General features: G+C 42.2%; 1 protein-coding gene and 1 pseudogene across 1 annotated transcript in view; both read right to left on the bottom strand.

Annotated features, from left to right (window-relative positions):
* Nucleotides 1-17,955, bottom strand: part of ATP10A (ATPase phospholipid transporting 10A (putative)) — a 149,348-nt gene that overhangs the window by 77,794 nt on the left and 53,599 nt on the right. Inside the window, exon 2 of the mRNA XM_066622581.1 lies at nt 5,223-5,427. Coding sequence (XP_066478678.1) covers nt 5,223-5,427 — 205 coding nt within the window. The remainder of the gene's footprint in view (nt 1-5,222; nt 5,428-17,955) is intronic.
* LOC136646347 (5S ribosomal RNA) lies at nt 6,026-6,144 on the bottom strand (annotated as a pseudogene).

Here is a 17,955-nt window from a genome sequence, read left to right as displayed (position 1 = left end):
AGTTGGGCTCCACTAAAGGAGTGTGTAGTACCCACAGCGAGTACCTTAAAGCAAATAAAGCTGACATATGACGTTTTCTATTTTTTGGGTTGACTCTTTGATTTGATCTTGTGCATAGTAGCTGGATATATGACAAGCGACACCTCTTACCCATGGGTTTGCCAGTCATCAGGGCACACGACAAACCCATTCACACAACTCAGATTAGAACACTTGAATTTCTCTTAGCAGTCTGGTAAATTTTTCTAAGTATACAAAGCACTTAACTCACATTGGTCCTGACAACAGTTCTGTGATGCAGTGTCACTATATTTATGACGTACATCAGGTGTGTCAAACATAAGGCCTGCAGGCCAGATGCCCGCAGAAGCTCTTTATCTGGTCCGCGTAATAGCTGGGTTCTCTCACCACCATCAAAAGGGGCTGAGCTGCAAAGCGACACCTTGGCAGAAGCTGCACTGATGAAAGGGTGGCATGGAAAAGTCCAATTGTCAAGTGGGTCAGTCTTTAAGCAGCACTGACGTGTCACTGTTGAAAAGGTGGCCAACATCATAACTTGGCTCTTTGAGCACCAACTTTTCAGCAGCGCCGCTTCTGCCAAGGCTCTGCAGGGAGAGATGGAAGGAGGCCTCAGAAGTCAAGGAATGGTACAGGGAGGGGAGGAGGCAGACCCAGAAGGGTGAGAAAGGGAGAAGCTGTAGATGCACAAGGAGAGCCCAGTTATAATGCAGGCCACCCTTTCAATATGATTTCATCAGTGCCGCTTTGCAGAGCAGCTCTCAGTTGCTGAGCTGCAAACTGATGCCTTGGCAGAAGTGGAGCTGCTAAAAACACGGCCCACGTGATAATTGGGCTCTCTCATATCTTGAAAATATGATCAAAGTTTGCTTTCAGCGGAGGAAAGGTGGGGTTGAAATCTTTTAAACAAACAAACAAATATTTTCTCTTCTGTTGCCTGTAGCTATTCAGTCCCTAAGTGAGAAAAATGTGCTTACTTCTGGTCATTACCTGTTTAATGATGTCACTTCCTGTTTAATGGTATGACTTCCAGCCCCCAGCAGGCACCATGAATGCTAATTGGTCCACTGTATGAAATGAGTTTGACAACCCTGAACTACATCCTTGTGATGCCTTCCAGAAAGTGCAACCGGTCTCCCTTTCTCTTAATTACCAGTCAAGGGCAGTTATTTATACATCAGGTGAAAGATATTATTTCGGACCTGCAGAAATTTATTTGAATCAACCCAAATACAGGTGTGTGCCGCTTAACAACCATTCACTTAAAGATGGACCACATATATGATGGTGGTCAAAGCACAATAAAGATACTCTTAATGGGGTAAGCATGTCTTCCCATAGCCTGTAGCAGAGTGTTTGTTTACACAACAAAGAGGCTCTTAATGCAAAGAAGAGGCAATCTATCTCCAGTAGCCTGTTTACACAACAAAAGTAATAGATTGGACTGAATGTTCACTTAATGACCTAATTACATAATAATAAGGATAGGAGAATGTATCCCCATTGTTAAGTGGTGCACACCTGTAGCAATACACTTTAAAAGCAAACTGCATCCATATAAAAAGAGTAAGCAAAATAAAAGGCTGCAGTTTTCAACCATGTTTCAACTTTGTGGTTATCAGCAATGACCTTGATGTGGGGGGAAAAAAAAAAAAGCTAGTCTAAAGTTCAATGAGGAATTCCACACTTTCAGTCATCATCATATACTCTTCTAACACACACGCTGACTGCAAAGCCCAGAATTCCTCATTGAACTTCAGAGTACACTAGATTATTTGTTTTCCTGTGTCAAGGCTACTGACAAAGACCACAAGGTTGAAATGCATTTGGGAAGCTCAAGTCTCTTATTTTGCTTCCCATTTCTATATCTAAAGGCCAGTCTGTTTGTCTGCCCTACTTAGAAAATTCTTTTAACACATGGATTTTACAGTTAGTTTTATACGGGAATTCACTATCTGTGAATTCTCTTATTTGCGGGGGGGGGGGGGGAGAATTGCCATGAACTCTTGTTGTCCACAGCTCTTTTCTCGTTATCTATGAATAATGTGCCAGTGCACTCTGGCTAGGGGGGCTTGGTGCAGCTATGAACAGGCAGGCAGGTGGAAATCAACATCAAATTGTGGTGTTGTGTGTTTTTATTCCAAAGGTGCATTTTAATAAATTATAACCGCTTTAAAAATACTGTTAATAATAATAATAAAAATGTACTAGGTAGGTGATAGTGTCAGAAATAATACTGTGGCTGCATCTGCTAACTGGTAAAGTAATCTCTTTTAATTTCTGGAAAATATCTTAAAACACCAAAATGCAGTGTTTTATTTGGATATTTTAACACTAAAATGGTGTTAAATATGAAGACATGATAGCCAGGTTCCCTGCTAGTGAGCCTGCTTTGCGGCAGACTAGAAGCCTTTCCTAGCAGAATCACCATAACTTGTGATTCAAGTCACATTTTTTATATTGTCGTAAGGCAGTAAATAAGTTATTGGTTTCTATCTTCAGTAATTTTCTTATTCAGCACTTGCTCAGTAGCTATCAAGTGTCCAGTCATTCCTGCTATTAGTATTATTACTTATAAGTGCATCTGATATTGCCGTAGACCAGTGGTTCAATCAAAAACCGGAAGTAGGTTGAGATCAAAAATAAGAGTTTGGAGCAGCAGGGATACCTGCAGGGGGAGCTGCTATCCCCCCCCCCACACCCTGCTGAATGCCAGTGCTATCCCTCAGGTCACTCAGGTGAGAGCCCCTTGGTCACTTTGGCACTGTCCCTGCCATTGCTGTAGGGCCACTCCCTTTAAGGGATTTTATAATCAGGCCTATAATTACTCATCTTTCTCAGCAATATTAACCTGGTCTCAGGGGGACATTTGCTGTTTTAAAAAAGTGCAGACAAGTGTTGCAGTTTTCCAAACACTTGAGGTCCTGCTACTGAAATGACTACAACCTGTGACAAACTGTTGATATTTGAAAAGGAGACTATTGTAAAAACCACACACTGTTCCTTGACTTGTGATAGACCATATGACCACGCATGACTGCTGGCAAGGGAAGGACACTGCACAATATAGTCTTTTGTTTTCTCGTGGAACATTCCTCCTTGGGAATCATAACCAAAGCAGCACATGGCCACAGGCACACAGTAATTTATCTTTGGCTGCAATCCTAACCACGCTTTCCTGAGAGTAAGCCCCACTGAACAAAATAGGACTTACTTCTGAGTAGACCTGGTTAGGATTGTGCCCTTTGCCATACAATGTACCAACATGCAACTATTTATCAAACGGGGTCAATTTCGTAGCTAAGATTTTGACACAGTGAGCATCTGAACTGCAATCAGCTGATTTAACTGCAGGCCTTGTAGCTAAGCATTAGTGCCAGAGGCAAGACTTTATGTGTGCATGAACAATGGCACCAGCAGAGAAAGGGAGGTGGAAGTACTGGGGAGCGGGACTCGTTCTCTGTTTCTTTTTACCCATAATACTGATTCACAAAATGAGCTAAATGTTACAGTAGAAGGGATCACCATTATATACTAGTAATTATTGAATGTATTACATACATTCAGCTTGGTAACAGAATTTCAGAACAAACTTTCCAACACGTGTCAAAAACTCACAACCATTACAACCTCAATTTTTCTTCTAGAATGAAATAATAATAATAATAATAATAATAATAATAATAATAATAATAATAAACCCTGGAGGCTCACATGCTACTGCGTGAATCTGCAAAGAGAGTGGAATTGAATTTATTGCTTTGAAGAGGTTCCTTTGGTATGCTGTATAAGATAACAGATTTCTCAACTGCTTAAGAGGAGGTTCCTGCTACACAAGGGCAAAAGAGCTGCATGACAAGGGTTCTAGTTTTGCAGGTCTCCTTCTATCTGACTATTAAATTATCTCCATGAGCAGGTGTGAGAAACAGAATGATGTTCCCTTATGAGTCTTCGAGCTCAGTACTATCAACAGAGACTGGCAGCAGCTCTCCAGGATTTCAGACACAGAGTTCTCAACCTTACCTGGAGATGTCAGGGACTGAATCTCGGACCTTTGGCATTCAAAGCAGGTGCTCTTTAGCTAAACTATGACCCATTCCCAAACACTGAGAGAACCTGGCTGCTACCTAACTTGAGAAGCAGCTCATCATTTGTCTGATGCAGTTATTGTCAAACTGTATGGCAAAGAAACACATCAATTAAATAAAGGCTCCTGGGAATCCCAAAGCACTACCCATGGAGGTGGCTGCCCACAGTGCCTCTGAGCAAGTCACTGCTCATCAGGAAGCATACTCATAATAGTGGCTGAGTATAGACTCCTTGGAAAACATGTTTCTTGCTCCTTCAGGTACAATGAACAGTAAACCTTATGGAGTAATATAAACAAAGTGTGCCTCCAATTTAATTTAAATTCAGGGGATAAAAGTGTACCTCAGTAATTGAAAGCTTGGAAAGCCTGGTTTAAGGAGAATCATTTCCTGTTTGTCGTTCCAGTGGTGTGTAAAAAAATGTCACAGTGGTCCATAAAAAGCACAACAATAGTGACTGTGGAGGCATTCCTCCTTATTTAAACTTAATTCAAATGGGGGCATGCTTTGCTTATATGCTTGGGGAAAGCATACCATTGATCATAAGAATGAATGGCTGGATTGACAATCAGTAATGCATGGTCCAGATCCTTGGCATATTAAATATCAGGCAAAAGGTGAGACACAAATCTTTTTAAATACATATCCCAATTGATCGATTGCCTGTCCTATATTGGATAATTGTTTGCAAAAACAAAAATAACTTTAATAAGATGCTTACAGGAAAGCTAGTTATTAATTATTCTAAAATACACCTCTTGACAAGTGCTGTTCCAAACTTAGTGGTTCAGGTTTTCAAAGGCTGACACTAATGCACCTTTAGCCACCAGCCAAAAAAAATTTCAAATTTTGTTCATATTTTCAAGATCGAAGAGAGTCCAATTATCATGCTGGGAGAACTTTATTATAATGGGAGCCAGAGAAATTGTCTCTGGAGGCCACATTCGGCCCATGGGCCTTATGTTTGACATCCCTGCTTAGAGCATCCATCCTGTTAAAGTAAGCAGATGCTCTCGCACTGACATAATGTTGGACTGGTTAACAGTTTGCATACTTTAAACAAAACCTTTAAAGGTTAAAAACCAAAAGTTAAAAACAAAAAACATGTGGACTTACCAAGTCTAAGAACCCTCTCACAACTTGTCTCTGTTTTAAGTTGGTCTCCCCATCCAGGTTAGCAGTCTCTATGTGACACAGGCCATCAGGATCACTTGAGGAAAGCAGCAATATATCAGCAGGTATGATTTCATTACAGCGTAGTTGAATGAAGTCTCCAACTTGTACTTCTTTCCAGTATCTGGTGGTATACTTCTTTTCATTCCTGATATGGAAAGGTGTATGGGAAATATGTTAAAACCTCTTCCCTAGTATAGCACAGTAGGCAAAAGCTCCCAAGACTGGAAAAAATAATACAACATATTACAGCATATGGCAGGCCACTCTTAGTATTGTATTGCACTTGTGGAAGGGAAGACTTTGACACTAGTAGGTCCATGAACATTCCAATGCCCAGGGAAGAAAGTTATCGGCAACAATATTTTCACAGTCCAGCTTCTGTAAGAAGAGATCATTGCAAGTATGGCTAGTAATGATATTTCCCAGAAGGAAATGGAATGAGGTACTGTTTGGGATAGGGCAAGCTAAGGGCAAGAACACTGGGCAGGGGTACTAGAAAGAAAGAAACCTAAGGTAGAGAAAACCTAGAGGCAAGGTACCAGAAGGAAAGAGGAAGGGTGTTCAGGAGAATGAGATACAGGAACAGAAGAGCAGGAGGAAGAAGCAAAGCCTTGATGAAAAAGTCTAGGACTTTTCAATCTGGAACAAAAATGTCCCAAACCAGCACTGCTACAGGTACAGGATGAAGAAAGGTTGGGAGGCTGCCTGGTTGGCAACCTTCAGTCTCGAAAGACTATGGTATAAGCCTACAGCACCCGGTATTCCCAAGCGGTCTCCCATCCAAGTACAAACCAGGCCTGACCCTGCTTAGCTTCCGAGATCAGAGGAGATTGGGCATGTGCAGGGTAAGATTTATATTGACAAGCACATAGGAGAGACTGATTTATGACATCACATCAGCACCTCAGTTGTGGGCTGGCGGTATGTCTATCATACATTCTGCACAAGCGAAGTAATGCAATGCCATGCACTGAATTCAGATTTCTGAGAAAGGCACCTTTCCTTTTTAAGAAGTAAGGTTCTGGTCCTTACAGATGCAAAGACAAATTTCAAACTGTCTGAACAATGCCCAGTGAATCTTGGAAGAAGGCAGATGAATGGCTGGCGCGGGCACGCGCGTGTGTTTGAGTGCACTGCAAACTTCCCTAACAGAAGCAGAATTATGCAAAAATAGCCCCAACCTTAAAACGATAAGCAGAATTTATTCGAGTCACAGAATCAATTACTGTATTTCTTGATGCAGAATTTAACTGCCTGGGTACAAAATTTTGATTCTTTTTTAAGCATAAAGCACACACAACAAAGATTCCTGGAGAAATTCAGGCCAATCCTGAACTGTCAACCATGGGACACAACTGCACAAATTTATGCTTTAACATTCATGTGTTTTTTTATCTATAGAATTAATATTGCAGCAGTGTCCACTTATGTAAACTGCTTTGTGAAATGCTTCTGATGGAAAGTAGTATATAAATATTCTTATTAATAATATAAAATTTAGTATTAGTATTATAAGCAGATAGGTAATAAGTTACAAATATATAAGTAGCTAAGCAGACTGCTGAAGGGCCTCACTTGACATTATTTTCTTCAACTGCAGTCCAAAATAAACAGCGGAAAAATGAGTCCCAAGTAGTTTTCCATCTCCATAGCATTTGAAAACAGTAATCATTCAGTGAGCAGAGTCAGCACTGCAGATGACTGGCAGCATCAGATTACAAGCCCTTCTTCAAGGAATCTGGTGTGGAGGTACAACTCTCCCCCATTATGGGTTCTATGGCATGTTCCAGGACTGATAAGATCAGTGACATTTCAATTGAAGTTGTAAGAAAAATAACACGGTGAATTTTAATCTAAACATCAAGCAAAGTTATTTGGTAACATCCTTAAGAAATACCTAAGTATTTTTTTTAAGAGTTCCAGAATAACAGTTTCAGTCCTATCACTTCTTCAACTATTATAAATTATTATTCCTTACAAGGATAAAATGTGAATAGCTTAGCATGTGAAATATAGACTATGGAGCCAAAAATATACCATCAAAATGCACTTGAGCATAAATCACAAACCCAGAGTCACTGTAGGCATTCTGCAAAAAATGCAGACACAGATCTAGTGTGGGAAAAGGATATTCTTAGGTCTTGTGTGTTCCCTTCACATCTGCTATGTAATTCATTGTCTCTGTCCAGGTTTTGCACATTCTGTACTTTAAGACTGGATTAGAACACCGTCACATGTTCTTTTCCAAACTCTGGATACCTAGGTCACATTTTACCCCTTTAAAAAAAAAAAAGTGGGGTCACGTTTCCCCCTCTTTAAAAAGGGAACACATTTTACTTGTCTTAGCCCAAAAATAACGTTTGCGTATATGGCTTTTCATTGGTGAGACTGGCACCCTTGCTGAAGCTTAGGTCCTGGGCAGTAGAAACAAAAAAAGCCAGCCATGCCCATGACCCTGGGATCTGTGCCCGTGTTGTGTAACTTCCCTAACAGATGGGAGAAAAAACTGCCAAGTGCAAGCTTGGAGGAGTAGGAAAGTCCCATCCTTGAGTGTCTATTTGCAGAAACCGAAAGGAATGAATGGGGGGAAAAATCTACTAAAAAAAGAAATCTTCATCAGGAAGGAATAGTCACATCCTTGAGTGTCTATTTGTAAAAACTGCAAGGTAAAATACGAATGGAAAAAATAAATAATGGAAAGAGAAATCTTGATCAGGAAGGAACAGGAGGAGATGAAGAACTTTCAACTTAATGTGACTAACTCATCGGCAGGACGAAAGAGACATTTGGGTTAATTGGTTTTGCACTGTAACTCTCTGTCTTCCCAACATCTACTACAGACCTTGCCTTGCATTCTTGGGCCTGGCCTTTACCACACTGCCAAAGAATCAAGGAGAGATGCATGATGCAGTGATAACTCAGAAAGCCAGCACTGGCAGTAATGGTTGGCTACGAGGCAAGTGCATCAAGGCTGAGAGCTGCTTAAAGGCTCTTTACTGCTGTGCGTTTTAATGCAGAAATTAGAGTTGTGAGGGGCAATCTTTAGCAAGAATATACAAGAAGATTCAGAGCAGGGCTTAAGTGAATCAAAGATGATGTTTGGGCTTCAGTTGGAAACCTGAATGCATTGCTAGACAGCACTCAGCTGGGCGCTGTAGGAAACAGGATGGGGGACTAGTTGGACCTTTGATCTTTGCCAGCAGGGTTCTTCTTAAGGTCACATCAGTTAAGAACAGCATCTTCAAGGCAACAGTTCGTGCAGACACATTATGAACACCCACACATGTAGTTTAATGGGATTGTGGTCGTGTAAAAAAAGAATGATTACAGCTATGCAGCACCAAACAATTTGAGAGTTGCTTCTTCTCACAGTATTCCTGTGGTTCCCATTAGTGATGGCAATCAACTGTACAATGCAAAGGCACATGCACCCTGTCCTCCAGGTCCACCCCAGTGATTACATGGTAGTGACTTCAATGTCCATATGCTATGTACATACATAAGGGTGGCTTACATTCACAATGACAACCCCGCTTGGAAGGGGTAGTGTGATTAGTGATGCAATCAGTGATCTAGTAAATTGCCTCAAAAAAAAATCCATAGATGTGCAAGAACTAATTTCATTGCCCTAATTCGGGGATGAAAATGCTTCCTCACTGAAAATGTTATCAGGCTGAGGGCGCAATCCTGACCCCTTATGTCAGTGCTTTCCAGCACTGACATAAGGGCAATGTAGCTCTGAGGGAAGGGAACAAACATTCCCTTACTTTGAGGAGGCCTCCGTGACTGCCACCCAACTGCAGGATGCAGCACACGTCCCATTGGCACCAGTCCTATTGGCACCATTGGCTGGAAAGCACTGACAAAAGGGGTTAGGATTGCATCCTGAGTCTTCGTGTCTTGCCATGCTGTACCACACACTGCAGCAAGATAGGTGTATTGGCCAAGTTGCCTTGAAAATAGAGATGCATTCCCTCCCTCCATCCAGAGATCTGGTGTTGCATTTTGGTGCTACTTGAGGAGCAGCTTAAGATGCTGCTTTGGTGTGGCAGAGAAGCCATGGCAAGAATTAGACAACAGACACAGTTTTCAGAGAGGTTGAAAGTGCTGGAAGCAGGAGCAGGAATGAAATCAAGGGAGAAGTGAAGTGAAGTCTCCCAGCTCCTGACCTAGCTTTTTATTAAGTCTCAAAACACATGATATAAGGTTACGTAATAGGGAAATTTCCACAAGGATGCTAAGATTCATACTGGCTGCCTACCAGCTAGTTCTAGCTTAACCACAAACACATTCCTAGATAAGATTCTCCTTCATAACATTCTGCTGCTCACAGGCACAGAGTTCAATGACCCAACATATTTTCAAGGCTGGTTGAGCGTGCTCAACTGCGCAGGCGTGTCTGACTGTCCTTGAGGCCAAATATGCTAAGATATCTTAAACCTTAGTGCCTGTGCATGTAAATACTACAATCTGGCCCTTGGAAATACCAGGCAAAATCCTTGCCGCTTTCACAGTACCTCATCACAGAAAAATGCCAAAGGAAAATTTATGCTGAAAAGGCCCTATAGACAAGTGGATGCTAGCAAACACATTTAGGTACAACCACCACCAATGTATCTTTTGTGTTACTTCCTGTACGTTTTATCACAGATAATACTGAGAAGAGACACTAGATATGTGCTGCAGTATAGATGATACAGCATTGAAATCTGCATAAACATTGCATTAACCTGCACTGGCTACAGCAGACATTGTTGCTTTAAATACTACAAGATCAGTAGCATTTTGCACATAGTGTTACACTTCCTCCACGTTGACTTTTTAAACTCCTACATGCTTGGTAACTGTCATGATCGGGAAATGCTTGCAACAGAAGGAATGGTGCTTTCAGGAACTGAAAATGGCACTGGATTCTACAGACTCATTAAACCACCCACGTGCCAAAACAGGAGCACATTAAAGTGCTATGTTTCCCTGAAGGAGCACAAAACACAATTATCCATAATTTAAGGACTCTTCATAGATTGCACAGTAACAAATGTGTGTTTGTTACCAGTTGTACACACAGTGGGGAGTCCTCAGTCAATCCTGGTCCGTTCTACACCTGTACAGCAGTCATTTGCAAACACACTCTTGACGTGAAAACGTAATTTAAGCATACAACATGAATCTGTGAAATATTAATGTGGCTATATAAAATGAAATGTGTGAAGCAGCCCATATATTGAGAAAACGTATCAAAATGCTACTTCTGAAGTCTTCACTGCCCGTCAAAGCTTTGCTCTTGTTCAGGAGAAACAGGGCTTTCTAAAAGACTAGACAGCTCAGAATGATTTCTTGGCACTATGGTTGCAAAATTGCTCATTTACTGCTTCAAAAAAACACGATCAAGCAATTAGGAGTCTTCGCCGGCAGTCAAGAGGGAAAGCACACAACCAAGAAACCAACAGCACACAACCAACAGCAAACATTAAGGTTGCAATCCTATATATATTTACCTGGCAGTGAGTTCCATTAAACTCAATGCAGTTTATGACTGACTAGACATGCATGGGATTGCCCTTTAAGATTAGTTCCCAATATGAAAATGGATTCAAGCAGGGTAATGGTTATGTTACCTGACAAACATTTTTAAGGTTATATAAATACCTTATATTTATAAGGTTATATAAGGTTATATAAATGCTAGCACTTAAATGGAACAATGGAAATACACAGCCACTAACATACCTAGACCAAAAAACATCATTTTTTTTTAAAGTTTAATAATTATCAACACAGTAATAGGGAAACAAGGGTGAGAGAGGAATGTGTCAGTCCTCGATAGCAATGGCATGGGCACTGGGCAATAGGTATCTGTGACAGTGGTCAGCAACACGGTATTCCAACCGGTGATGATGGCTCTAGTTGGATGGCAAAAAAATAGCATTTTCCAAGTGAAAATTGTTGAGGCTGCTTGTTAAAAAACTAGTTTTACATAACAATCATCCTGGCTAGAAGAAAAACATTTTGTTCACTGTTAACACTTAACATAGCAATTTTTTGCCCACATTCTCTTTCTCTCACACATACTCACACGTGCTTAGTTCAAACATCACATTCCCGGTTTAACAAACTGTGGTTTGTTGGACTGGAAATGCACTGTGTGTCCACATTGCCCTCTTGCCTGCATGTGCCCAGCTTACCAGAAGACTTCCTGGTTTCTCAAATCAGTTTGCTGCGATGTCCAACAGCCCAATCCTATGCCATCTACTCAGAAGTAAGTTCCATTAGAGTCAGTGGGGCTTACTCCTTGTAAAATGTGGATAGGATTGGGCTGCAAGTCAGGAAAATGTGCCTTGAAGTCTCCAGACCATGATTGTTAGTCTTTGTTTGCAACCCTCATTTGTAAGGAGTGCTCAAATCAAATTTCCCAGAATGAATGCCATGGCAAACTGTACTTGGATAAACTAGAAAGTCTTCCTGAAAGCTGGGCATGAGATAAAAAGAGGAAAAGGGAGAAGGAAGGAGAATGCGGGCATACCATGCATTTCTGATTCACTAAATCACATTTTATTGAACTGGGAATATGACATGTGAACAGGAACAGGAACACACTGACCCACAGCGACCACACACACTTGCAAAACTGCCAGTACTTTTTCCTATCTCACGGTTTCAACTATATTAGTTGTGTATGGGATCATCCACATTGCCATTGGTATTAGAGATATGAAGGCCTGAAAAAACAATGAAACAATGAACAAAAGAACGGTGTGTTTTTCCACTAAGACCAGAAATGGAAAAATCTGAAATGTCGGGGAAAATTGAACTAAAATCTTATGATATACTTTATCTCTCATACTGATGAGTGAAATACATTCTAAAGTACTGTTCTAAAATAATATCATTGAGCAGCCAATTCGCACTGCTACAAAACAGTGGGATGCAAAATGCGAGACATTAGTGTAATGTCAGTGATGATAACATTGCAACTGCATTGGAATGGATTAGTAAAGAACACTCTTAGGACTTTATGCTGGAAAATACTTTCAGTGTTACATAATATAAGCCACCCTCAGGTATTTGATCCAGGAGCACAACCTGGGAATCTTCCAAGCACATTGCTCCCCACAACACAATACGCAGATGCATTCTCAGCAGCCCTGACACTCCTATACCCTTCAAAATCAAAGTGGAAGGAAGTTCCTGTCCCCCACCCAGCTGCTGCCTGTTTGGTTTCTTTTGAAGCCACATTGCCTTGATTTCAAAAGAACAAAAATGCTTTGTTCTCCTGCCCAGGGGAGGCAGATAGTGGCATTTGTGGGCTTTAGAAATTAAAACTGCAGCCAGAAAAGTAACCTCTAAGGATACAATGGGGGGATATTTAAAAGCAATAAAGGAATTCCTTGAAACAGTTCATATCTTCAGTTCAAATCAAATCATGTAGGAACAGCTACATCATTAGAGTTGCAATTCTAAACACACAGCACAATCCTATGCAATTAAGAGCCCAATCCTGTGGTTGGTGGCACGGAGCCGTGCCGCCAACCACAGTTGCAAACGTGCCATAAGGCAAGTTTGTGGGGCTCCCTGCCAGGCTCCCACTGCTGCTAGTCCAGCGCCGGCCAGTGCTGGGCTAGCGCGGGGCGGTCGCCCAGCTTCCGCGGTTCGGCGGTCTCCCGGACCGCAGAGGTGCAGAACGCGAGGTGGGGGCATGGATGGGGGTGGGGAGGAGATGTTCCAGGCAGGGGGAAGGCTGGCAGGGGGCAGAGAGAGGGTGGGCAGGAGGTGTTCTGGGGGGAGGGAGAGAGGAGGATCCGCAGGATCCAAGGTGCTCATGCAGGGCGCTGTAACATAGAAAATTAGGATTGAGCTGGTGGTACCTGGGCTTGAATTCTCACTCATGACCAATATTAGACATGATTTGGACAGTCAAATTCATTTACTGTCTACCATATTCACACATATACTAGGGATTCTTTCTTCCTCTATCTATCCCTAGCCCAAGCCCTTTTCTCTTCATCTTGGCTCAGTTGTAGTAGTAAAATCAGGCTGGTAGAAAAGTGCCCACCACAGTGAGAGAAGTCTAGATTACCACTCGATTATGAGCTCACTGAAAGACCTTGGACAAGTTCCTTCCACTCAGAATAACCTACATAACAGGACTGTTGTGATGATCAAGTAGGGTAACATATATTTATGCTGCCCTGAGCTCAGGAAGAGAAAATTGGGGGGGGGGGAAATTGGAGAAGTACATTTTCAGAATGGTGTATTAAAAATTGTAGTTATACAAATGTTAAGCATTTTTATTTGTTTCATAACATACTAGTTTAACTCTGTCTGCAAAGTACTTCATATTGGTTATCATGATGCAATCCTCACAAAGAATCCTAAAAAGTAGATATGATTATTGTCATGTATCTGCTGAGGCTGAGAGAAAGTGGCTTCTCCTTGGCACTTTCACCCTGTTCATGCAACTTCCTGAAAGTGCTGTAAAGGGGACCTTTCTGTATTGAGGAGCAAATGGTTTTGTAAAGCAGGGGCAGGAAGAGACAACTGGGTTTAGAACTTGCGTATGAGAGAGAGAATTGGGAAGCAATCCTAACCCCTTATGTACGTGCTTTCCAGCACTGACATAAGGGCAATGCAGCTCTGAGGTCAGGGAACAAACATTCCCTGACTTTGAGGGGGCCTCTATGAGTGACACCCAACTGCAGGATGCAGCGCATGTTCCATTGGCACCGCTATGCCAGTGCTGGAAAGCACTGACATAAAGGGTTAGGATTATGCCCTCAGTTAATAATAGAATCTACCTAGTGAGTTCACAGCAGAGATGAGATTTGAACTGAATAAGTCTTAATTCTCGGTGGAAGCTTTTAGCTATTACACAACACCAGCTCTCTATCAGTGTTAAGGAACCTCATCAACTGCCTGTGACAAATGCTGGCATTAGAACTAAAACAGACCACTTAAAAATTCCTGCTTTGTCTTATTGTTCTACCAGTGTCCCTCTAGTGTTCAAGCTACCTGCCTTTTCCTCCTTCTATAAGCCTGCGTGCTTCAGGGTATGTAAAAGGAAGAGACATTCTTGTCTGGTAAGATGGTAACGAAGACAAGTGAAGGTAATGAATGTGGGCCGCACACTGAAGAGAACCATAGATACCCGGATCCCCAAAGTTCTGAAACATGGTTTGAGGTAGGTTGGTGTAGCTGAGATCCTACTCATGACCTCCTGCTCATGTTACTCACATGAGTAGACCACTCATGCGAGCGAACAAATCAATCTAAAATAATGCCTAAACGAACTCTTCAAAGTGGCTATAATATGATCATGATAAAAAACCCTATTTGAGCAAAATAAAGGGTTCTTGCAAGTTAAAGGAAGAATGAAAAACAGAAGCTATACTCTGAGCAATTTACACTGTCAAGTGTACTTCTCAATTCCAACATAAACTGTAATGTGATCAGAATGTCTGATTCTCCAATAAAAACTGAATTGGTTTCTAATCAGATAAAAACGTACAGGTAAAATGTTTTAATAAACAGGTAGACCACTGTACAAGACAAAAGCTGCTGAGTCAATTTTTTGAATCAATATTAAAATAAGAGTGCAGTTAAATAAATTCTTTTCCACTGTTCCAAAAGATCTGAGTATTAACAATTGGGAAAGATAAGCTGTTCAGTGTTAATTTACATTTAGCGTATCAAGAGTACAAGGTGTGTGTAGGAATAATAAAGGCTCAATGTGCTACTAAATGGCTTTCTGAGCCACTGAAAGTGCTAATTTTCCTTTCATAAAGCCAGTTGATACCAATTTGCTCTGGAAAATTCTCATGCAAGGCAAACAGGTGATTCAATTTTAAGTATTTTTAAGTATTTTAATGCAAATCTTCTGCTAATGTCCCAATTATTTTTTAGTACTGTAAAATCTGCAAAACTACCCTGTTTTGAATGAAGTATCACAATAGTTCACTCTTATAAGATGTTCAGTACCTGGCATTTTTTTTTAATCAGTCAAGAAACTTGTGCAAAAATGGAACACTTGAAAAACTCCTCACTGCAGAAAAGAGATAAAGCGCACACTCTGGGGAAAAAAAATGCTTTTCACCCAGAGCAACTTCTAACATTTTATATTGCAGGACACATTAACATCATTTCAGCATTATCCTTGAACACTGTAAGAAATAAAACATAAAGTCTTTGCATTTATCCCCCCCTGCCCTGCAGGCTTAGCACCAGCTAGTAAACAACTGCTTCAGAATTTGAAGAAGTATCACCTAGTCAGTTATAAGGTACAGTTGAGATATTAGTGGTTGTATATGTTCTTGAGTAAAAGTAACCTTGGGAAAATTCAGTTAACAGAGGGATTGCATCTCTTTACAGGGGTACTCACTCTCTAATTCAGCCATTTTCAACCTTTTTCAGCTCTGGACATACTGACAAGACACTAAAATTGTCAAGGCACACTACCAGTTTTTTACTTACATTAAATTACTACAGTACAATTTTTAATTAATACAATTAAATCATTACATGACAAAGGGCACAATCCTAACCAGGTCTATTCAGAAGTAAGTCCTATTTGGTTCAATGGGGCTTACTCTCAGGAAAGTATGGTGAGGACTGCAACCAAAGACTCACAAGAAGTTTGGAGTATATGTGATTCTGGAAAGGAGGAAAAATGTTATTAAAGTGTAATGCCAGAAAGTGCTGGCAAAGAGAGATCAGACTGAGCACACAGTGGGGTGAGGGGCAATGAAGACACATGATTGAAAGAAGTGCAGGATTCAGCTGGAGTGGGAGGGAGAATGTGAGGAAAGTGATTCTGGACCTTTGGAATGTGTGGAGGAATGAAAGGAGGGACAGTAAGAGAGGTGCTAACTTCGATTATGAGATTTGGGGGTGAGAATATTCCTGGGGAAAGGGGTGGGGTGGGAGAAGTACCAATTGCCTGCTCCTGTATTTAAGAAAAAAGAGTGTGACCAAAAGCCTGATTCTAGGCATGTCTACTCAGAAGTAAGCCCCACTATAGTCAATGGGGCTTACTCCCAGGTAAGTGTGGCTAGGATTGTGGCCCACCGCCCTTCCCCTAAAAAGTAAAAGGCAAGGCAGGGAGGGTAGCTTTGGGGAATTGCAGGCAACTGTGGCACCAGGACCCTTTTAGCCAGTCAGTTCTTGGGCTGGTGGCCTTGGCTGACTCACTTGCTTCCTGCCTGCTCCTGCCTCCCTCCTTCTCAAGTCTCTTGGGAATACCCAATCCTAAGCATGTCAACTCAGAAGTAAGCCCTATAATAGCCAATGGGGCTTATTCGCAGGTAAGTGTGGATAGGATTGTGGCCCAAAGCCCTTCCTCTGAAAGGCAAAAAGCAAGGAAGGGAGGGTCGCCTTGGGCAGTTGCAGGCAACTGTGGCAGAACTTTTGTGGACCCTTCACCAAGCCTGCCAGTACTTGGGCTGGTGGCCTCAGCAGATATGCTGCCTGCCTGCCCCTGCCTCCCTCCTTCTGACTCACTCAGCGGGCTTCTCTAGCTGCCCAATCAGCACATGGGGCAGACTTGATACCCAATCCTAGGTGTGTCTACTCAGAAGTAAGCCCCATAATAGTCAACAGGGCTTACTCCCAGGTAAATGAGGATCGGGTTGCAGCCTTCCTCTCACTCAGCAGCAGGAGATGCAAAGCAGCTGTGGCTGCTCCTTTTTTGCTGGCTGCTGCAGGAGGGTCAAAGCATGCCTTAAGAGGCACAGCTGCCGCCTATGTCCTCTGGCCCCGTGGCACACCTGAGGCTGCCTCACAGCATACCAGTGTGCCATGGCACAGTGGATGAAAACCACTGCTCTAATTGAACCTTCTTGACCATGGACTCCTTGTTTGGCAGGCATGAATATTTACATAGTTGATGATTAAACTAGTTATTTTAAATATAGAATTGAGGCTAGCTTTCTGGTTTTTATGTAATAGCAGCCAGATCTGGGGGCCCTGTGAATTGGGATCATGGTATATGGGGCAGAGGAGTCTAATCCTCTGCTCTTTCCATGGTCTTGATTTCTATAGCTATTAACCTTATATATAGCCCTGGGGGCTGGGGCTAAGAATAGGCCCTCAGTTTGGCTGTACTTGTCGTAAGAGGCGACTAAACAGCCACCGGGTAGATGGGACTCGTCAGCCTAGGAAGGCAGCTCATCTAAGAGAAGGAAACTCTGACCTCAAACCTCCACTGCCTTGTGGCTACATCCAGTTCTGGAAAAGGCTTCAGGAGTCAACCTCGAGGCAAAATCAGGAGCCGGAGTCCCTTAGGCAGTTCATGGCTGAACACAGTCACGTTCTGGCAACTCCTGCGTCGCCGCTGGAACCAACCGTATTGGCTTCTGCCTTTCCATTGGACCATTTCAGCGACATGGAGAGGGGGGATTTGCTGCATGGGTAACAGCCTATCCTCCATACCTTCTTTACCCAGGCTTCGCGCACTGGAGAGGACACTCCAACTTCGCCATACGGCGTCGGCACAACACGGGAAGCAGCAGTTTACCGGTTATAAGTCTTTGCTCGATTGGCGTAGAGCATGACGCCAGGGGCTGCTTCCGACGGTGGGAGAGATCATTGCATCTCATTGGGCAGCTACCGCCCGCCTTAAGCTGGGCAGTCCCCAGCCAGTAAGGTGTTGCCTCGCCACGGTCCGTTAACCTCATGGGGT

This window comes from Tiliqua scincoides, chromosome 3, assembly GCF_035046505.1.
Source record: "Tiliqua scincoides isolate rTilSci1 chromosome 3, rTilSci1.hap2, whole genome shotgun sequence".
Lineage (NCBI taxonomy): Eukaryota > Metazoa > Chordata > Lepidosauria > Squamata > Scincidae > Tiliqua > Tiliqua scincoides.
The sequence above is the reverse complement of the archived record's forward strand: the minus strand, read 5'-3'. Positions and strand labels throughout refer to the sequence as shown.